General features: G+C 32.8%; 1 protein-coding gene across 1 annotated transcript; it reads right to left on the reverse strand.

Annotated features, from left to right (window-relative positions):
• Positions 1-687: 687 nt before the first annotated feature.
• RGS18 (regulator of G protein signaling 18) lies at positions 688-20,940 on the reverse strand. The gene is made up of 5 exons (XM_002928089.4): positions 20,533-20,940; positions 19,949-20,050; positions 18,818-18,879; positions 4,758-4,924; positions 688-3,311 (listed from the first exon to the last, which is right to left on the reverse strand). Exons 1-5 carry the CDS (start codon positions 20,649-20,651, stop codon positions 3,054-3,056), a joined length of 708 nt encoding a protein of 235 aa, XP_002928135.1. The 5' UTR covers positions 20,652-20,940; the 3' UTR covers positions 688-3,053.
• Between the last annotated feature and the right edge of the window lie 3,293 nt (positions 20,941-24,233).

Raw genomic sequence — 24,233 nt, forward strand, 5'->3', positions numbered from 1 at the left:
GATGAATTTACTATTAAGAATAAATATGAAGGAACATCTTGTATAAAGCATTGCTTTCAGCTGAATATTGTATTATGCAAATTTTATCAGAGAGTATATCATGAAGAAAGTTTCTTCCTCTCTCCCTTTCACTCTATTTAATTCACCTTTGAATGTCCAGCACCTAACAGTACCAATCAAACACAGTGTTCAATAAGTACTTATTCATTCTTTCAACGTGCTATAGAAGATGGGTTTGTCTATGCTATATTACCTTTCATTTTCAATACTGAAAAGACTTCAGGTAATGTAAATGAACAAAGTTGTGGTTAAATTGGCAAGGATTTTTGTTTTTGTTTCCCTTTTATAAACCAATGATAATTAGAAAGCAAGGAAATTAAATACAAGACCAGTTGGTGCAATACAGTGAAAATAAATTTTAGTTAATGTTATGGTTAAGTCTGTGAGCATTTTGGGGAGTATATATCTTGAATATGCTTTGGCCTGTTTTTTTCTACAGGCAGCATTGCACATAATTAAAAAATTAAGTTTTTTTCAGCTTTGTCTTTAGAAGAATATTTAAGTTTATAATTTTCCAATATTTTTTATTTGGCTAAAATGTCATTATTTACTTTTCTATGCAGGGCAAAATTATAAAAGACTTGGTGAAAGCAAGAGCTGTCCCCATTTTTATTCAAGAAAATCTCATTATTTTCAAAGGACATTTATTTGATTTTAGCATAAGCATTAGAAAATTTATATTATAATTAAAAAGTGATACTTAAATACCAAGAATAATTCCCATACTTTTGTTCATGCGCTAAAGTCAATTAATCTATACTTGTTACTTTACAAATATTTTTAAATTTAATCATCTTAACATCACTGTAAATGTTTTACTTCAATATTACAAATGAGAAGTCGAAGTTCAAAATACTTAGGTAACTTTCCCAACATACTACAACACTTGATAAGTGGCAGAGCCAGGATTCAAATAAAAACATGCCACATTCCAATAAGAGTAGACCTTTATTCTTTGCTGAAATGTGAACTTTCCTCGTAATGCTTCTTTTTGCTTCCTTTTGATCCCATAGTCATTTACTGAGCTTCTATTATGTACAAAATATGACAGCATAGGTACTGACTTTTGTCTGTGGGCTCATACATCTGTTTAGGGAGCCCAGGCACTGAGGTTCTCAAGTCCTTGGGCTTTCGTTATATTTCTGTGATGCCTTCAGCCAGTGCTCAGTACTGTCTGCACATTTTTACTTGGCTTTTTCACTTCTCTAATTGTTTATTTTGTTTCCTGTTTGTGACCATGTTGTCCTTCCTATGGATACAAGTTCTTTGAAGTCAGGCATTAACTTCATCAGAAAGTCCTGGTATGTTTTTGAAGGGTCCCATTGAATTCTTTAAACAAGATATTGGACATGTTTGAAAAGTATTACAAATGAAAAAGCTATATAATATATATTTATGGTCCTAGAACAATGCTGTTAAAATCAGCCCATGATTTTTCTAATGAGATCAGAAACTTGTATATCAAGTCTTAACTGTGTATGAATCATACTCTTTGAAAAGACACTTCCACAGAAAAAAGAAAATATAAATCATTTAGCCAAAGAAAAACTAAAAATCACTTTCTTAGTTGATTTTTGAAATGCATGATACCTTGTTTTCATATTTATAACAGTATAAAGAATTGAATTAGTAGTAAGATCAGTGACAAAACACTTTAATACTTTCTATCTCAGTATCATTCTAAAATAAGTCTATGTGTAGTTTGATGACAGAAAGGATAATCAACAATCAGCAAGAGCACTTAGCGGTCAAATAAACATTAACTGTATGAATGAAGAAATTAAAAATATTTATTACTATAGGTGATCTGCATTTTTTATATTTTACATTCCAACTAAAATAACATTTGCCAAAGCCAAATGTATGGCATAATTAAATACAGACATTGACATGCAACACATATCTAAAATTAAATATTTCCCTAAAGTAGAGACATATATACTTATTAGCATAATCTTATTTGAATAATATACTATTAAATGACTCAGTGAGACTTGGAACAAGAACACAATCAATGGGGAAACACTTTATTTATAGGGGCCAATGTAGCAGATGCATGAGTCTCCAGGGCCTTGGACTCCTTGCTTCTTTACCTCCTCTCATTTCTAATTTTTATCCCAGTCCTAGAAGTCCAAAAATAAAACTTAATTACTTCTGAGATAAACCTCCTCTGGGTCTCATTCAAACCACTGACTGCCCATTACTTTAGTAGCAATTTCTGTTAGCAGATGAGAAGATGCTCCTAGTCCCAACCTGGAGCTATGTATAATCTGGTCATGTTTCTATGGCCATTAGAAGTGTGCTCCACTTCCTGGATAAGTCCATGCTCACTTAAGAATGAGCCCAAACCGTGGATACCATTCTCAGTTATCCACGTGGGTTATGTTTAACCTGGAAGTTCTATAGTGGTGAATGTGTGTTCCCCAAAGTTCCTGTTTCTGGCTTGTAACTAGAAGTGATACATTGCTTATTCTTGAACCAGGGTCAGTAACCCAAGAATACATGATTGTCTTTTCCTATTGTAAGAACCGGACCACCTCTAACTCTCTCTACGACTGAGAGAGAAAGAAAGAGTCTTCATCATTATGGAAAATATGTTCCAAATTTATGGATATCTGAGCATTAACTTTTTTACATGTAGAAAAAAATATCCAAACTAGGTATTTGTTCTAAGTATTGACAATTTTGCAAAAGCTTAACTTTAATTCAACTTTATGGTCTTATAAAACATTTTTATTACTTCTTTACTTTCTTTCCATTAAGTAATAAGTTTTTCTGATTATGAATGGAATGAAGTCAAATGGAAGGCTTTGCAGAATATATTGGCAGATATAGTATGTGTTATTATAACGTAAGTTTTGATTTACATTTTTAAAATACTTTGACATGATGCATTTTATTTTAAAAGATGTACTCGTTTGTTAGAAGTAAACATGCTATATTTTAAAAGCAGATTACAAGTTTGCCATCAAAATGAACAAAATTAATTTTCTTTATAACCAAATGGCAACATCTGACTTTACATCCTGGAACTCCGTACAGGTGAATGAGCGTGATCGTCTTCTAAGATTTGTTGGTCTCTGAGGTCTTCCTTCTATCAAGTCTAAATAGATATCAGATTTCAGAAAACGTGTGTAACTGTCTTGTTCCATAAGCTGATACACTCTGCTTTGTGCAGCATCAAAACAATGTAGGGTAGGTTGGGTGATGCTCTTAGTAATGACTTCTTTGGTGTGAAAATCAAGGTTAACCTGCATGATGATAATAATAACAAAAAAGTATGATTATGGTCAATCTACTTAAGTAAATGCTTTTGAAAAACAAACAGTGCAGGACTGATCCGATGTTGGAGTGGGCATAAGGCATTTGGATGCTTTTGTGATTTTTTTTGTTATAAGTCTAGGGATCCAGTGATTTACCTGGCTTGGGATTTCATCTGGCTCTTCTCTTCCTATGCATCTGGTCCTTCTCACTTTGCTAATTTAGAATATGAAACATTGTAAATATCATACAGTCCATTAGGTTAACCCATTTTCAAAGTGGAAACGAAACTTCATAGAAATTTGGGGTATATTTGGGATTTCAATGAGGGGCTTTTGTTTTATTCCTATGCTTTTTTCACTTTATTATGATACTTTCTCACAAGCTAGTGTGCGCTGAAAATGGTTATCTTTAAAGATACAAAATCCTTTAACAGTTCTTATCAAAGCACTACTGCCAAATCTGATTCTGATAGACGTTTTCAGTTAGGGTTCCTTCCTTTTCCTTCATGGGTAACAGCATACAATTAGCTGCTTTTTAAAAATCTGTTTATAAAATTGGCCATGGGAAAAACAGAACAATGCATTGAAACACAGAACAGATTGAAACATATTGAAACAAGAAAAACAATCATCATTCCATGTGAAATGATATCCTCACAGACAAATGCTACCTCATGGACAATACTAATTTATAGTGAAATAGAACTCTTAATAGCGATAGACTACCAGTTCTACCACTTCAGCAAAGAAATATATCATTTATTGAACACATAATGAAAATATAGAAACTCTATTTAAATTATTTTTGAGGTCAGTCAGGTAATATTTGCTAGTTTAATAGTTTTATTGCTACAGTTTTAGCAGTTGTGTCACACAGTTATCTTATACTGAGCTTGCAGTCAAAGAAAATCACAATTGTTTTTTCACTTGAGCCATTGTCAAATTAGGTTTCCTTCATCTGTCGATTACGATATTTTCTTTTAGTCTATTTTAAGGTGGAGGAATAATTATTTTGGTGCAATCAAAACTTTGCATAGGTAGATGAGTTCACAATAAAATGGTACATTATACAAACAGTTTAATTTGTCTTGCTTTCCTCTCTTATAGAAATTGTTAGTTTGGATGAGACATTGCTTATGCTTAGGTGATTAATATGGATAAGAGAATGAATCTAAATGTTGCAAGTAACTGTATTTACTCTTAGACTAGAATAAAAATAACCCCAAGGAATGACTTCAATTACACTTTTACTTTCATGGCAAAGTCTTACAATGCATTCTGTTTGTATGTAGGAATTTATATAAATATCCATTTTTGCTTCAATAAAATCTTGACCTTTCTAGTGGAATGTATGAGGATACCAATTTGATAAAGGCAGATTCTCTCAAAAATTTTTCAAGCGGTTTTAAATTTTTACAATCATCTTTACTGTACCTCTTGTGGAGCATCATTCTGTATAAATTTCTCATATATTGCTTTTGCTTTAAGGATAATTTGTTGAGGGTCTTTACTTTTCTTGAAATCTTCACAGGCTATCCAAAATTCAATGTTTTCTTCACTGAATTCAGTTTTAAGGAATCTGGTAAAAGTCTCTAGTCCATCTACCAGGAAAAGAAGTGATATATTTTAACTATACAATATTAATGCTGAGGAATTGTGTTAGTTGGTATTTTTTCCCACCAAATTTATTTAAATTCCAGTTAACATGCAGTGTGATATTGGTTTTTGGTGTAGAATTTAGTGATTCATCACTTACATACAACACCCGGTGTTCATCACAAGTGCTCACCTTAATACCCATCACCTATTTAACCTCTCACCTCCCCTCCTGTATTGTATTACTTGATATCAAAGTATAACTGCAAATATTAACAGAATAGCTATGTCTTCCCTCTAATTCAGTGAAGAAATACATGTCTGTACAATATACATGAGAGACCTCATATAAATTAGCTGTAATCTTCAAAATTATGAAAAGTATCACTCCTGTTGAAATGAGGCTGGTGTCATACGTAGACCTGAGGAAGAGGGACAAACCCTTACTCTGGACCTTGCTTTGGGTCTCTTTCAGGTCCCTCAGTGCCTTTCTCAGGGGTGTGGGGTTATTCTACAGAGCCAAGAAACTATTCCACTTGGAGCCCATTCTCCCCCCACCTCCCACTTCCAGACTGTGCTTCTGTACTCAGGACCCTAGAATTCCCTGTCTAAAAATTCTATGTTACCAGGGTTTGCATAGTCCTCTTCCCCAAGTTCATTCACTAAAGGCACACTGACTCAATGGTATGCACACCCTTAGGGTAGGACTTGAATTTGAAGGCTGGGGTGTCCACACAAATGTGCAAAGAGGATTTTCACAATATGGAACCAAACCATGAATAGAAAGAAAAGGAAGGTAGGCATGTTGATAGAATAGAACTGTAAAGAGTCCGAGAATTTTAAATTCAAGCTTAATGGTTACACAGTATATTTGCAAAAATAAAAGGATGAAATATATATTTTTAACAGTTTGTTAGCTTGATTTATAGCTCTTAAGCATTTAGATATTTAGTATGGGGTCTCCATTTTTACTTTTGTCTTGAGCTCCATCAATGTTAGGCACTGGTATCAAGTCTTGTGGAAGATGGCCAGGGTTTAAATTCATGTTTAGATAGTTACTATGTAGTCCTGAGTGAAATACTTTTCTTTCCATACCTCAGTTTTTCAATTTTTAAAATTAAGATAATGATGATACCTATCTGATAGGGCTGTTTAGAGAATTAAAAGCATTGATTTCCAGGAAAGATGGAGTAGGAGGACCTTCAACTTGTCCCATAGATACAACTAAATAACATCCATATCAGTGTAAATAACCCAGAGAATGGCCTGAGGACTGGCAGAAGAGACTCTCCACAGCTAAATGTAGAGAAGAGGACTTGTTAAAGTGGGTAGGAAGGGCAGAGACTCAGTTGGTAGCCAAATAGACCCAAGAAACTGTCTGCAGGAGGGAGGGACAAGGCAGGCACAGACAGGAGAGAGAAACAGACCCTCGTGCCAGGCACCCCAGGCTTAGCCACAATAGCAGAACACATAACATACAGAGGAGACATCCCTGAAGTGCCAGGTTCTGGTGCATAGGGAACATTGCACTGCGGGGCACCACAGGACTTCTTCATAAGGCCACTACTTTCAAGAGTAGATGTAGCTGACTTTCCTAACACATAGAAACATACACAGAGAGTTAGACAAAATGAAGAGATGGGGGGTATGTCTCAAATGAAAGAGCAGCACAAAACAGAAAAATAGACTTAGGGAACTTGGCAACACTATCAAGTGTAATAACTTTTTCATGTATGGATCTCAGAAGAAAAAGAGAGAGAAAGTGGGACAGAAAATTTATTTGGAGAAATCATAGCCCAAAAATTCCCAAATCCAAGGAAAAAAACAGCAATCCAGATCCAGGAGGCACAGAGAATCAATAATATCAATAAAATCAATCCAAGGAGGTCCACATCAAGACACACAGTCATTAAAATGGCAAAAAGTAGAGATAAAGAGAGAATTTTAAAAGCAGCAAGAGAAAAGAAAACAGTTACATACAGTGAAACCCCATAAGTCTATCAGTTGATTTTTCAGCAGAAACTTTACAGGCCAGAATAAAGTGACATGATATATTCAAAGTGCTAAAAGAAAAAACAAAACAGAACCTGCAACCAAAAATACTCTATGGAGCAAGGTTATCATTCTGAATAGGAGAGATAAAGAGATTCCCAGACAAACAAAAATTAAAAGAATTCATGACTACTAAACCATTCCTACAAGAAATGTTAAAAGGAACTCTTTGAATGGAAAGGAAAGACCATAAGTAGGAATAAGAAAAGCAGAAAGCACAAAACCAGTAAAATTAGGTATATCTATAAAAATTGGTCAAGGGATTCAAAAAAATAAAAGGATGTAAAGTATGATACCAAATACCTAAAACATGGAGTGTGGGGGAGAGGAGTAAAGAATGGGTTCAAATGTAAGCAGCCATCAACTTAATATAGACTGCTATATGCATAAGATGTTAGATAAAAACCTAATGGTAACCACAAATCAAAAACCAAAAATAGATATGCAAAAAGTAAAGACAAAGGAATCCAAGTATATCTCTAACAAAAGCCAACAAACCATGAGAGAAAAAAGCAAGAGAGTAGAGAATTAAAAATATTAAAACATGCAAAGTACTTAAAACGGTGACTAGCACATAGTATTATACTTTGTGGGTTTTGATGGTGATTATGTTAATGGTCTTGATGACTATCATTTATTTAAGGCTCAGTCAGGTAAAGTTTACATAGCTAGAATGTGGAAGAATTAGAATTCATCCCTAAGACAAACTGACTTTAAAACTAGTGCTCATTCAACTTTTTATGGTATTTTACTTTTTTTGGCTTATACACATTTTTAAAAATTAAATCTCTTTATTTTGAGAAAATTGCAAATTCACATGTTGCTGTAGGAGAAAATAGAGATCCCATGTACTCTTTATCCAGTTTCCACCAATGTTACATCTTGCAAAACTATACAGTTGTTATTGAACAGTGCAAGTTTTAGTGGTGCCAGCCCCCCACTTCGTGCAGTCAAAAATCCACTTATAACTTAGGACACCTGAAAAACTTAACTGCTTATAGTTTACTGTTGACCAGAAGCCCCCAGTCAATTAACACACATTTTGTATATTATGTATATTGTATACAGTATTCTTACAATAAAGTAAGACAGATAAAAGAAACTTAAGAAAACCATAAGGAAGAGAAAATGTTAGATTAAAACCTAACGGTAACCAAATTTATAGTACTTCACTGTGTTTATTGACAAAATCCCAGAATAAGTAGACCTGTAGAGTTCAAACCCACGTGGTTCAAGGGTCAACTCTAATAAAATACCACAAGTAAGATGACGATATACCACTATTTGTTTAACTATTTACCCATTGAAAAACAAAAAGTGAGTTTTTAAAATTTATTTCACTTAGAGCAGAATTATTTTTCAAACAGGTTATTATAACAACCTTCTAATTAGGGTCCTTATTCTAGGATTCTGTTACTTGTTCCCACACCCTCTTAATTTATAATCCACATTCTAGTCAGTAATATCTTTCTATATACAGACTTCATCATGTTTCTTTACTTTTAAAATTCTTCCAGTAGTGCCTTTCATCTCTTTCCACTATCTTTTTCACACTCTAAGCTCCAGGTACTTCAAACATTGTGCTATAGTTGCTTGCTCATTTGTGTTTCTCATGCACTTTTTAAGATTCATGAGATGAAGACTCTTGTCTAACTTGGCACCAAACTTTGGAGTCATGGCTCAACACAGTCCATGTTTTTGTTACAAACATTATGCCTAAGAGCAAGAGCAATACTAGTATTGAGGCAAATCAGAAAGAGGTTGGTTTCAAAGGATCGAACTGGCCAGAAAAAATAAAGAGGATCTGTGGGGGATATAACAGACTGCCAGAAAAGTAACCTAAAACTCCTTAAAGGAAGACAACATAGTCTAGACTCCTCTATCTTCCTTTATGCTCACATACAATAAAAGTTGATCAGGCATGCAAAGAAATATCTAATGTGATCCATTATCAATAACAAAAGCAGTCATTAGAAATTGACCACAAAGTATCCAAAATATTTGAAATAACATACAAGGACAGTAAAAAAGCTATTATTAATTTGTTGAAGAACATAAATGTTAAAAAAGACATAATGAGTGAATAGATGCAAAAACTCAGCAGAGAAACTGAAAGGATAGAAACAATCAAATGGAAAGGCTAGAACTGGAATAGAAAATACCTGGGGTAAAAAATTGATTGAATGGACATGACAACAAATTAAAGACTGCATAAGAAAGGGTGAGTCAACTAGAAGAGAGTTGAATAGAAATTATTTAATCTGAGGAAAAGGAAAGGAGGTAAAGCGTAACAACAAAATTATGGGACAACCAGAAAATAAGATGTTAGCTATATCTAACCTATATCAATGATGACATTACATTTCAATGGAGTAAATACTTCAATTAATGGTCAGAGACCATCAGACTGCATTCAAAATTAAAACTAGACTATATATTGGCTACAAGAAACACATGTTAAAAATAAAGGTGTTTAGCATCTGTATAAAAACAATCTGATGTGGCCTGACAAAGTGACTTCAAAATAGAGTATTTCCATTTCATAATTGTAAAGTGGTCAGCTATTAATAGTAAATAATAATCCTAAATATATATGGGCTTATTTGCAGAGCTCTAAAATATGTGAAGCAAACTGGCAGAACTGAAAGAAGTAGAAAAATTTATAATTACAGTTGTAGATTTTAATTCTGTTCATTTATAAATTTCTAGAACATGTAGACAGAATATTAATAAGGTTATATAAAACTTAACATTATTAACCAAGTTGACCTAATTGATAATTATAAAACACTCTGCCCAACACCTTTTCAAGAGCACAAGGAAGATTATCCAAGATAAACACATGGTAGGTAGGATGAAAAATAAATCTAAACTTTGAAAGAATGACATCTTATAGAGTATGTCCTTTGCCCACAAGGGTTTTAATAAAAAATTAATACTAGTAACATAGCTATAAAAGCCTTCAACTATTTGGAAACAAAATAACACACATAAATTCATAGGTCAAATAAGGACTTACATGAGAAATTATGATATATTTACAATTGGATTATAAGGAAAGTACAGCACATCAAAATTAGAGGGGTGCAGTTTACACAGTATTTAGAGGGAAATTCATTGTTTGTAAAGCTATACTAGTAAAAAAAGAAGGGTACGAAATCAAGATATAAATTTCTATCTTAAGAAGCTTGGAAATAAGAACAAATTAAAGCCACAATAAGTAGAAGGGAAAAATAATAAAAACAGAGCAGAAATCTATATGAAAGAAAAAAAACATAGAGAAAATTAGCAAAAGCAAAAAGTTGGTCCTTTGAAAACATTAATAAAATAGAACCCCTAGCAAGATTGTTTCATAGTATAGAGCAAATCAGGAATATTACCACATATCAGAAATATATCACAAAGATAATAAATATCCTGAACAACTTTATACCAATAAACATAACTTAAATAAAATGGAAAAATTAAAAAAATTAAAAAAAAACTACTCAAAATGACACTAAAGAAGTGAAAAATCTGATCTCCCTAATCCAATTAATAAACAGAATTTAATAAAATATAATAAAAATATTCTCCTCTCCCCCTAAAAATTTTGGGTCCAGATTTGGTGAATTTTATCAAACACTTAAGAAAAAGTATTTTAATCTTATACAACTCCTTCCAGAAAACAGTGAAGGGATGAATACTTTCCGCATCATTTTAATACCAAAACCTGATACTCCTTCCTCCCCAGAAATAAATAAAATAAAATAAATAAATAAAAAATATTAAGAAAGACAGAAAAAGAAAACTACAGATCAATATCCCTCATGATCAGAGATGCAAAGATTCTGAACAAAAGATTTAAAGATTTAAATTTAGCAATGTATGAAAGGAGAATCAAACATTGTAACATTATGGTTAAAAGAATTGTGAAATAAAATGATAGCTTTCTTTCCTCAACTCATTTTCACTTATATTCATTTCTTATATTCACTACTCTCTAGAATGATTCCTTACGGTCAGTGATGGCTTCTCATATAAAAAGTTCCATACAGAGTGAAGCAAGAAGAATGAATCTCTAATGGTAGAATTATGGAAATCAAGAGATTTTGCATTTATAACATGTTTAGAGGTTCTGAGGGCTATGTGCTGCTTATATGCACTACCACATTTAACCTTTACAACAGATGCTAGGAATATGTCCTATATTCATTTTCATAGATGAGGAAACTGAGTTTCAGATAAGTTCGATTTCCCCAAATCTCACTTTTCAAACAAACAAACAAANTTTCCCCAAATCTCACTTTTCAAACAAACAAACAAACAAACAAACAAACAAACAAAAACACATCTTAGAAATGTATCTTTCTTAGGAGCACAACATTTTGTGTGGTAGGCACAGTAACATCTCTCCAAAGATGTCTATGCCCTAATTCCCCAAACCTTGTGAATATGTCACCTTACATGGAAAAAAGGAGCTTTGCAGATGTGGGTATGGTTAAGGACCATGAAATGGGGAAATTATCCTGTATTATCCTATATTACCTAGGTGGCTAATCTAATCCAGTCTAAGCACATGAGTCCTTAAAAGTGGAAGAGGAACAGAAGAGTGGGTCAGAGAGATACAACATGAAATGATGTTACTGACCTTAAAGATGGAAAAAGATGATCATGAGCCAAAAAAATGTGGTGGCTTCTAGAAGGTGTGAATAGTCATGAGTTAAGAGCTAGCAAAATAATGGAGACATTTGTCCAAAACTGCAAAGAACTGAATTCTGCTAAAAACCTGAATGGGTAGGAAAGGGATTATCCCCTAGACCCTTCAGAAGGGACAATAGCCTAACCAAACCTTGATTCCCTCTTCCCCCCAATAAGACCCATACTATACTTCTTTTTTTTTTTTTTTAAAGATTTTACTTATTTGACAGAGAGACTGCCAGAGAGGGAACACAAGCAGGGGGAGTGGGAGAGGGAGAAGCAGGCTTCCTGCTGAGCAGTGAGCCTGATGTGGGGCTTGATCCCAGGACCCTGAGATCATGACCTGAGCTGAAGGCAGCCACTTAACGACTGAGCCACCCAGGCGCCCCCCCCCCATACTGTACTTCTGATCCACAGAACTGTAAGATAGTAGATTTGCGTAGTTTTAAGTCACCAGAGATATGGTAATTTGTTACTGCAGCAAGGAGAAACTAATACAATCCTCAAACTATGTTTTATATTTCAATTTATTTACCCTATATATAGAACTTGTCCTATTTGACAAGCACCATTTCTTTTTATGTTGTAAGCAATTTTTTAAAAATATATTAGAGATACAGGAACAGAAAATGAAATGACAACCTATACACATTTCCAAAGTATTGAATATGGGATGACTTCACCACTACAATGACAAAAGAATCATGCAGCTCTATCCCACTGCTCCTTCCATTGGCGTTTTCACTGGAATAAGGGGAGATTTTTTTCCCATAAATTAACCCTGAGCACAAGGTGTTAGTGGTTAAATGTTTGTGAAGAAACTAGGAAGACAAGCAAAGGTCAGGCTTACATGAATTTGAGAAGTTATCATTTAAGACTGACAAGCAAGTCAGAACTTGTCTACAGTCATTAGATGCAAAAGTAAGATAATTCCTGGTTAAGCACAACCTTTTTAAGGAGGTCTTAGTGCTAAGCAGTTCCTGAATGAGTCTACAAACTCTAATCACTGAGAATAACAAGAATGATCAATGTAGGATATTTAACAACTTTTCTTATTTTTTTTTTTAGCTCACTTAGTGTTTGGTTTTCAAGATTTATTTCCTCATGCTGCATAGTGTGCTTTTCTCCAAATGTAGATGGGAAATATAACGGTAATGATTCTTTGAAGCATTTTGATACACAGAAGATTTTCCTCAAATACCTAAAAATGTGTATTTTCAGAGTCAAAATAAAATGCCTGTAATCTTGCAGTGAGACAATAGTCTGTTCCAGGTTAAACCTAGTTTGGAAAGAGGAAATTAAGTATAAGCATTATTGGGTCTGTGAATAAAGTTACGTTGACCCCAGTGAAGGAAAAAACTTTTCTGATTTCAACTTATTCTATCCACATGTCATGTATAATTATAACTGATCAGTTTTTAAATGTCAAATTATTCCTAAAGTGAGTTAATAAATGTCACAATTTTGGGAGAATATGACCATTATTTTTCCTATTAATAGATCTCAATCATAATAAAGTGTTTTGCACTAAACTTCTAAAAGGAATCATCCATATGCCAGGCAACTGAAATTGTCACATATTAAAAATAACTTTCTTCACGTACCTTTTATTTATAAAACACCTAGTATGAACATGAGGACTGTATTATATGCTGAAAATGCAGTAATATTAAGTGTAATAGAAGTTTTAGGTGTTTGCTAGGGTCCCGGCACCTTGCTATATATGCCTTTTATTGGCACAGCTCCTTTTAATTTTCATGTTAACCCTATGGAGTAACCCATTTTTACAGATGAAGAAGTTGAGGTTCAAAGGGTTAAGTTGCCCTAAATTTACAGCTGGTAAAATACAGTGCAGAAGTCTGAACCCAGATGTATTTTGTTCAAAGTTATAAGTTGCCATCAAACAACAAAGTTCCTACTGCTGAGGAATATGAAAGTCAATGGGTGGGCAAGACAGGCATTTATATCCCAAGGACTAATGAAGGATATTTGTGGGGGTTATTTATTCTGTTTGGAACAGCAGAGGAAAAATCAATTTGCATGGAATTCAAATAGAAATCTTTCAAGAAATAAAATAAATGTTTCTTAATATATAGTCCTTTACTAATTCACAAAATATGAGTGTCGACTATGGGCCAGCCAGTGTACTCTGGAATATCATGCAAAAGATCTTTGTTACCATGATTAGTCTTAAGTTTGATACAGACATTCAGAATGAAGTCACAACACTAATATTAGGAAAAGTGCTATGTGCTAAAAGTGCTGATAATGGGTTAATAAAATTGAATGGATTTTGTTGGCATAATATGAATATAATAAAGAAGAATAAATACTGATTCAAGAAATGAATTAATAATGATGAGAAAGTAGTTCATTTATTTCAAAGTTTAAGTAAATTACTTTTTAAAAACTAACATGCAATGTTGTGCAAGATTATCCCAGCACATTAGTTACTTCCTGTTTCTCTTTGGGCAGCCACATTAAATCAGGTCACAATGGAACCATTTCATACACAGAAGGAGTAACTTAACAAACTGTCCTTTAGAAGGCAGCAGTGGTGAATGCAGCTGCCAAAAGTGCTTGATGGAACCTGGGATTAGAATTCACACTGGAAGGAGCTGGCTCAATGTGTCATACAAATATGAAACACTTGTGATTGCATGTTTCTAAATTGAAATTCTGGCATCTGTTGGAGAATTATTCTGATGCCAAGAAACCAAATGAAACAAAAAGTCAAGAAACTCTCAGGTTGGAAACCCAAGTACAGTATTACTTGGTTGCATGTTTTCCCCTTAAATATTTGGCTTCATAGCTCTTGACCTGACACAGAATGTTGTGATTACTGTTGCAATAATGATATATTTATGTGATCCATTTATAATTTAGACTGGATTTTACTTACTTTTATTATGCGACAGATTAAGAAATTGAGTGTTTGGTTTGGGTCAGCCTGATTCAGAAATTCAATTTTGCAGAATGCTGCAATCCCTTATCTTGCAGAAAATCAGTAACTGAAAATTGGGAAGGGCAAGTTGAAAAGCCACAAGGTAAAAAGTGTAAGGAGAAGTGCTCATTTCCTTCTGCAAAAGTGAAGTACTCATTTCCTTGCAGCCTTTATTCAAAGTCAGTAGTAAATATTTTCCACAGCACAATCAGTTTATATTTTTAAAGCAAGGGGGTGCCATGACTTACATATTTTACTTCTCTCATCTATTATGAATTATTCTCAGAATTAAGTTTAGTAGAACCACACTAGTGGTGCAAAAAGTCCAAGCAAATATTCATTAATGAAAAAGGTAAAAAATATTGGAATTATTTGCAATGACTGGAAAATGCACAGTTACGTAGTAGTTGGAAGATTTTCTTATTGATAGAGACTCCCTGCAGGAAATAACATCCTCTTCCACATTTTCAAATACTGATTGAAGATGTGATGGTTAAAAATCTCTATTTATAATCAATCACTCTTCCGTATTCTACGTGTGTGCTTATAAAACTCTGCAAAACTTCAGATAAAGTTTACCAGCAACTAAATAAGTTCAAACTCTGACCTGTTATCTTCTCACAAATCTTGTTCTCCCACCTCTTTTTCTCATCTATAAAAGGCACTGTCATCTTCCTGTTAATATGAAACAAAATCTAAAGATCTTTGACTCATCCTTTTTCTTCATCTCCTATCTCTTCATCATCTCACTTTACAATACACACACACATTCAATCAGTCACCAAGTTCATCTGTTTTCTTTCCAAAATAGCCCTTACCTTGAGGTTAACTTTTATATTTGTAACAATCTTGTAGGCAGTCCATATTACATGTATAGAATTCTACTTTTTTGTCCATCAGTTTTCTAACAAACTCTTCCAAAGTTTGTCCCCAACTTGACTTTCCAATGTGTTTGTTCACTACTCTGCCCCAGTGAAAGTGAGCGGGTTGCTTTTCCAAGTTACACCAAAATCTCTTATTTCTCTAGCCATTTTCCTGCCTTTTTCTCAACTCAGGAATTATTTTTTCTTCTGCCTGTTGAAATCTTGCCCACATCTATATAATCTCTTTTAATAATTTTTGAAAGGTTACATGATACATTGAAAGTTATATAGCATTTTTTAAACTATTTAGCTAATTATTTTCAAACATTATTGAGCAGCATTATTTTACTTTCAAAATATCTTATGCCGAACCATATACATATATATGTATACAAACACACACGTATGTGTAAGTGCAATATACATATACATATAATATTATTTGAATTGATTTGCTAACTTTATATTGATAGTATTTACTTTTATAAAGTCACTCAATGAGAAGACTGATAACTAAATTTGAAACTGATGATTATGAATCACATATAATCTCATATTGTTTTTTTATTTATTCATAATTTCTGTTTCTATTAAACAGCATTTAGAAATTATTGATTTTTATATGTGTAGTTAAATTATAGATTTTTATGATTCATTTCACAATTTCAGACAAATCTGTCAATAAATGAAGATGGTGGAAAAAATATATCCTAATATCTGTATAGAAACGAGGAACATTTTATTTTAGAATAGATTTAGATTTATGGAAAAGCTATGTAGATGGTGCAGTTTCCTTATACCCCACAACCAAGTTTCCTCCTATTATTAACATCTCATATTGGCAAAGTACATATGTTATAATTGATAAACAAATATTGATACACTTTTATTAACTAAAGTCCATAATTTGTTTAGATTTTCTTGGATTTTATTTTCTGTGGTTTTTTTTAATTTTTAAAGAGTTAAACTACATTTGAAGAATGAAATTTGGATAAAATAGCGGGATTATCGGGGTGCCTAGGTGGCTCAGTCATTAAGCCTTCGGCTCAGGTCATGATCCCAGGGTCCTGCTCAGCGGTAAGCCTGCTTTTCCCTCTCCCACTCCCCCTGCTTGTGTTCCCTCTCTCACTGTCTCTCTCTTGGTCAAATAAATAAATAAAATCTTTTAAAAAAATAGTGGGATTATCAAAACACTCCATGGATTATGTCGCTTCTGTGGAATACAGCAAAAAACATGCTCTTTCTGTTTTAGTCTCGCCTGTGTATTGTCTGTCACCCTAATTGTTTCAAATTGTTTTCAACATTGTTTTCAAATTGTTTCTCAACAAAGAATTACTTTATTTTTAATTCCCTAAATAAATTGCACTGGTTAATGCCCCATGTCTATGTTGGCTCTCCACTTGAATGGTCTCTCTCCTTGTCCAGCTAGTGAATTTTGATTAATCCCCTAAAATCTAGCCTAAGAACCATTTATTCTGTGGCTCCATTTCTAAAGATGCTAATAATCAGCATACACTGCTTTTAATATCAGCCATTTTTGTCAAACTAAATACCCAATTTTGATTTGTATTTTGTTTGATTTATCACTGCATTTCCCCTGACTAAATTTAATACAATTTCCTTTTTCTTTATATAGACATGACATACAGAATTTGAGAAACTTACTCATTTAACCAAAGGGGAATTCTGTAAAATTTGCTAGAGTAAGGTCTTTCTTGAAGTGCGTGTGTGTATGGGTGTGTGTACTAATGAATATAAAGATCTTTCCTTTTATTTATTTATTTTTTTGCCTGGAGTCAAGACAGTAGAAATGAGCTGAATTTAACCATTGCAACCAAAAGACTTTTTTAGCTGATTATTTTAAGCTTTATAATTTAATATTACAATAAGCTTTGCAATTAAAAATAATTGGATTTTTGAAGGATTGATTAAAAGAATACTAGTAACAATTTTTTTTGTGAATTCAATATAATTTAATTAGCACTTTGATCAAGAGCAATGATAATAATGTCCAAGTGGGGCAGTGCTGACTTTCGTTATCATGTTGAACCCTCTTGATTCAAATTGCTGCTATTTTACAGCTCTTTAATATTTCCACCAGCAGAGAAAAGAGAGAGAGCAGCAGATTTAATTTTTTCCATTCAGTTTTGACTACTCGTAAAGCAGAATGATTACAGAATGCCAGGGGAAAATTTTCTGTAGGACTAATTACTCTCGCTGAATCTTTCTTCTCTCTGTATGGGTTGTGGGATTATGATGAAATTATTATGTACCAGTTTATTAAGTTCAATAAATAAATACAGCTTATATCTTTCTTTTAATTGAAATTTCATCCTGTAGGTGATTTTACCCAGTTGGGAATAACTTGAAAATAGAAAAAGATTATTAATTTATTGTTGATAATTATTATTTTTCATAATAGAATTAACAATATACATTTGTGTAGTGTCAGTTATTGGTTTCTTATTCATCATCTCATTTAATCCTGACAGAAATCCACTCCTGTTGGAGCTAAAGACATTGTTATTTTCATTTACACTTGAAGAAGCTGAAAGTCAGAGAAATTAGGAAGTTTAACTAAGATTATACAACCATTATGTAGCAGAAGAGAACCAGAACTCAGATCTCAAAGGAAACATGGGCTAACCTTTTCCTAGAAACAAATTTGGTTATATTATTTGAGCACTTAATATTTATCAGGTGATATGCTAGGTTTGAGGATCCACAGATGAAAAGACATTTGCTTCCTTATAGTAAACTGTCAAATTAAAAAAAAAATAGAGTAACAATCTCGCCAGCCTGTCCTCTGACTCGAACAGACAAGAAATCAATATTTGTCCTCACCTTTCACCTCACCTACAAAGTTCCATCTTAAATACCCATCTGATTCTCAACTCTTTTACAAAATTTTGCTTTAAAATGAGATGATTGATATGAAGAGTGAAATATTTACAAAATTGAAAAAAATTATTTTCATGAGGGTTACCTGAATTTCCAATAAAAGAACTACTTTAGATTTTAGATCACTTAATAAAAATAACATGGGTAATCAGGTATTTAAAAACCAAGGATCTCATTCAAAAATCAATAAATTAAAAAATTTGAAACTATTAATCACAGCACGAAGAGGTAATATTTCAACCACAATAAGTACTTTTTAGTAAAATCAGAATATTTAAAAAATATTTTCCATTTGTTGACTATTCTGTTATTTAGTTATTTCTCTTGATCAGAAACTCAGATTGTTGTAAATTACCAATCAGACTACATTTTATGACAGACTGTTTTGTATAGTTAACATGCATACTTTGCATAATTGTCCATTAAGACATAAAGCATTTGGGAAAAACACCACTAACCTTTATGAGAAAGCAGTTTGTCAAATGATTCACCCCATATCACTGCTTCTTCAGGGGAGACTCTGTTCAAGAAACAAAATGTTTATAATGGAGTATGCAGAAAGTCTGTTTCTGGATCTGCCCTAACTTACTCTTTAATACTGCTCTTTGCAGTCATAGGGTTTCTTCTATTATAATGTAATGAAAATTGTATTTACATTGGAAACTTCAAAAACATCGGTCACCTTTTTTTGATTTTGCCTATCAAACAATATGTTAAAATAACATTAAATATTTTCTCATGAGTATATGAATTATTTTATTTAAAATTAATCATGTGTTAGGTTACGAACAAAGAAAAAGAAATCAGGTCGAGTATCTTTTTTTTTTTCTTGAGAAAACAATTTATTCATCTCTGCACATCCAGTTTAATTCAGCAAGTAGAAGAGCCTAAACTGACAGTAACTTTTAGCCAAACTTTTTTTAACTGCAATTTCCTTGAAGCTCTTACCACAATATGCAGCAATGGTTTTTTATACAGATACAGGAAGTTTGGCTAATGAGGTTCTAAAGGGATAAGAAACATATTTTAAAAGTTGCAATAAACAAATATTTTATGGTTATAATTTACAAGGTTGAATATATTTGTCGTGGATCTTTTACTGGCCATATTTTATTTTTGGAAAAATGTGTATTATATTTGTATATAAGGCCACTTCATTTTCTGTTTGAATTAAAGAAATGGCTAAAAATGACAAAACATCCCTTTTCATACTTTTTTGCTTTTATACCTAGAGGCATTTATTCAGACTACTAAGGGAAGAGATGAATAGCTCTCCTTTATGACAATATTATATTGTGAAACTCTTAATGAGTATTTCATCAGTTTATAAGGGGTAAAATATATCATTTAAAATTGACAGGTATATAATTTTAAAAGAGCATCTTTAAATTTTTATAAGGTTATTTAATGCAAGTTATTAAAGTGGTTTAATTTTACGGAATATTCCTAGTTTTTTGAAATGAGATCTCTAACCTTCCTTATAATACTGTGTAATTTCCAATAAAATGGAAATCCCTAATTTCCTCTTTCTTAAATCTTTAAGGATAGAATCAGCAAAATCTTCCTTCAAATAATTAAAAGTTATTCACCTTGTTTCTTTGGCCAAGTGCCCAGATCTACTGGAGTGGGTTTCTTCATGAAACTCAGGTTTCTGTACGAGAAGACTTAACCTATTTCTTTTTTCCTTAGCTCTGAAAATGAAAATGCATTAGCTTCAGGACAGTTTGTATGACAATTAAAATCTTTCCTTCTGACTGTCAAACAAATGTGGGATTGGTAATCTCCTGAACATCCCTTCTCACCCACCATCCACCCCAACACACTCACAATGGTTTTCCTGGTGAAGTTCATTCAGTTTGTGGAGGAATTAGTATAGCATATGTGAAATATATTTTGTTTTTTCCTTCAGTGATTGTAAAGTATTTGAGATTATATTTCAATTAAGATTGTCACTAGTTCTTCTATGTGGTTAAAATTGCACTTTTTCAAAAATAAAAACACTTAAGATTTAACAGGTGTTTATTCCTATTAAACAAAAGACTTTTCCCCCCAGTTATAACACTACATTCAACTTGTTTTCAACCAGATATTTTAAAAACAAGTGCTATCAAATATTTAACATCAATCATGTTTTTTAAAAATATAAAACCGATTTTAAAAATTATGATTTTACCTGAGCTTGGCTTCTTTGCTTGCTTCTTCTTTTCCTGAACCATGTATTAACTTGAAAAAAGTTTTTTCTTTTGATTCACACATATTTAATTGAGAAAAGAAAACCAATGATGTTTCCATCTTCTCTAAAATGAAGAGATGTCTAAATTATTACATCCTTCACCTGTTAATGCTGTTTCATAGTTATACATGGTGCAATAAAAAGTTATCTTAACTCTGTCAGCAGTGCTTAAAAAAATAAAGTAAAAATGCAGTCAAGAGCTGTGTTTCTGTCTCCACAAAAAAGTAGAACTGAAGAACCGAAGTACAATTTGGTCCTGAGTTGTTTAGGGAAATGATACTACAAATTTGCAAAATGACTCTTGGTCTCTAAGATAAAGACAAGTATTACCACAGTGCAACTTCTCTTTCTAGTTTGTGCAACCAGAATGATGCTTTAATAGACCCAAATGACACTGTCATTTCCCACAGGAACTTTTTAGAAAGGGTTTTTTTTTTTTTTTGTTAAGATTTTATTTATTTGACAGAGAGACACAGAGAAAGCAAGCATGAGCAGGGGAGGGGCAGATGAAGGGGGAAGCTGACTCCCTGTTGAGCAGGAAGCCTGACACAGGCTTGATCTCAGGACTCTGGGATCATGACCTGAGCCGAAGGCAGATGCTTAACCGACTGAGCCACCCAGGTGCCCCTAAAAAGTTTTTAAATGTGTATAGTGTGAATTAAAGTAAGTTGTGGTGAAGTACTATATCGAACATTAGAAGATATTTTCCCTTGTTCCTAATTTTTTTTTTACTTATTTTAATTACAATGAATTAAGTAAATTACATTTGATTGACATTTGTTTAAAATATTGTATCAAAATAATAATATAGATGATAGAGTTTTATAGTTGAAAGAGACAGTAGAAAGCATTTCATTCAGTAATTTTAAGCATAGGTTCATGGAATGATTTTACACATTTAAGAAATTTTTATCAGTCCATGGTGAAAATGGGGAAAAAGGTAATATGTAATTTTTTTAAAGATTTATTTATTTGAGAGAGAGAGTACATGTGAATGGGGAGAGGGGCAGAGAGAGGGAGAGAAAGAATCCTCAAACAGACTCCCTGCTCAGTGCAGACCCATCCTGGGACTCTATCCCAGGACCCTGAGATTATTACCTGAGCTGAAATCAAGAGTCAGACATTCAACTGACTGAGGCACCCAGGAGTCCTGCAATTTTTTTTCTTAAACCACATATATGTTAATAAGAAGGAATTCCTTATTTTGAATTTACCTTTCTTTTTTACTGTTAAAATGTTCTTTTTGATCGAAGATTTTGACTAGAGATGGGAGTTTGTATGTTTGTTTATGTCCTTATTAAAAAAGAAATGGCAACTCAAATTTGGTTCAGCCTGTTTCTTTTACTGTTTCTTACAACTCTAATATCCAAGAAGTACTGAAGTGGTCCATAATTCACATTTTGTAGAAAAGGAAACCAAGAATGATAGAGATTAAGTGATTTATTCTTGCAAAGTCCTGGAGGTCAGTGGAATAGAAGATCTGGAATTATCAGAGCCTTTGATAACCAGGAGCATGTGATTTAGTCTAAGAGCCTTTGATCTCCAGTAGTGAATACTTTAATTCCTCTAAAATTGTATATATTAAAAAACAAGTTAACAAATGTAAAAGAAACCTGTTTTATTTTTAGTCTGTTTGAGTTATTGATTTCAAGAAAATAGTTGTCAGGGATATCACCTAGAAGCTCAAAACATTTGCAGAATTGAAATTAAAGAATATTTAATATATATTTATACACACTCCATCCTGATTCTATAACTTTCACTTCGAACATATCTTTAAATTCACCTTGGCCGAAAATTGACTGTAAAACGACTATATTTGAAGTACCATATCCAGAGGAGAGACAGAAACTTACTGATGTTTTCATAAGATTGATTGAAATTGTGTGCAAGATGTGCTAACTGAAAGCTGATAGAACTATGGAGACAGATATTGTGAACATATGGACACAAGGAAACTGCATTAAGGCCTGTATAAAGGTGTGAAAAAGAATTAGATGTGTGTATTTACTTTTTGTGTATGCAAACAGGTGGAAGAAGGAGAGGAAGGAAAAGGGTGGATGCTGCAGGGTGACCATATAATACATTTATCTGGGCACAATTATCTCTTAAATATATATTTTAAATGAGAACAAATCGTCTTTTAAATTTATGTACATACTTACCGTTTCCAGCTCTCTGGTACATTGTCCTTTAGCTTGGCCTTCAACATTTTCTGAAGTGAAGTTCTGCTGAACGCAAATTTGCTCAGCTCTTGATATTCTGAAAATTATCTCGTTAATTTTTTTTTCCTCTTCAGTTTGAAGGATATTTTCACAGGATAGAATTCTAGGTTGACAGTTGCTTTTTTATTTCCTTAGCAATTTTAAAGATGTTGCATTGTTGTCTTCTGGCCTCCATTTTTGCTGTTGAGAAGTCACTGGCGATTTGTTTAACAGTCTTATATTTTAATGTAAGAGTGGGACCATTTTTCAGATTTCTTCTTTATCGCTGATTTTTAAAGATTTGGTTAAGATACGAAAGGTGTTAATTCTATTTGGGATTTGTTGAACTTTTTGAATTTGTGGGTTTATTGTTTTTGTCAAAGTTGGAAACTTTTAGGTATTAGCTCTCCATTTTTTGTTGCTATTGCTCTCATCTTCAGAGACTCAAATTACAGGTATTTTTGACCCCTTGACACTACTCCACTGGTCACTTGGGATATATTCAATTTTTTGTCTCTTTTCCCTCTATTTCTCAGTCATTTTTTATTGCAACATCTTCACAGGAATGTTCACTGATCTTTTTTTTGCCACAGTGCCTTATTTGTTGTAAATCTTATCCAGTAATATTTTTATTTCAGCTGCAGAGATTTTATTTTTTTATAATTTGACATTTTTTGTCTCCATTATTTTTTTATGTACTTGAACATATTGAAAAAGCTATATTGAAGTTCTTTTCTGAAAATTTCATCTCTGTGATCTGGGTCTGCTTTCACACTGATTTTCTTCCTGATGATGGCACATTTTCCCAATCATCAGATGTCCAGTAATTATTTATTGGATGCAGGACATTTGAATTTTATGATGTTAAATATCAGGATTTTGTAGTTTTCATTTAATAATGATGGAGTTGACAATGACCAGCAGTTATTTAAGCATCAGCTTTGTCTTCAATGACTTTTATTTAAACTTTGATATGGTGGACATAGATTAGCTTTAATTATTCAGGTGTGATGACTCCTAAATTTATAATGAATTCCCAGGATGTTCATTAAAACTTTCCTATTTTGAGTATTAAGAAATTGAATGTCCCTCAGCCCAGCGTGAGCTCTGAAAATTATTAGCTTATATCTTGGTAAGTATTCTTTGCCAATATTCATGGAGTTTTATCCTGCATGTGAGCTGCTTGGTATTAAGCCAGACTCAGAGGTAACCTTTCACAGATTTCTTGAACTCTTTCTAATACTTTGTCTTGCAAATTTCAGTCCTCTTGCTGTCACTATTTCCTCAACTTAAAATAGTATTTTGTCTCTAAGGAGTACCCCTGTAAACTTCTTAGTCTCTAAATGAGGCTGGTACTTCTTCCCTGCACTGAAGTCTTTTAAGGAAGTGGTTGAAGTTGTATGGCTCACTAAATCTGTCTCATCTCTTAACGGATTA

Source organism: Ailuropoda melanoleuca, chromosome 8, assembly GCF_002007445.2.
Source record: "Ailuropoda melanoleuca isolate Jingjing chromosome 8, ASM200744v2, whole genome shotgun sequence".
Classification (NCBI taxonomy): domain Eukaryota; kingdom Metazoa; phylum Chordata; class Mammalia; order Carnivora; family Ursidae; genus Ailuropoda; species Ailuropoda melanoleuca.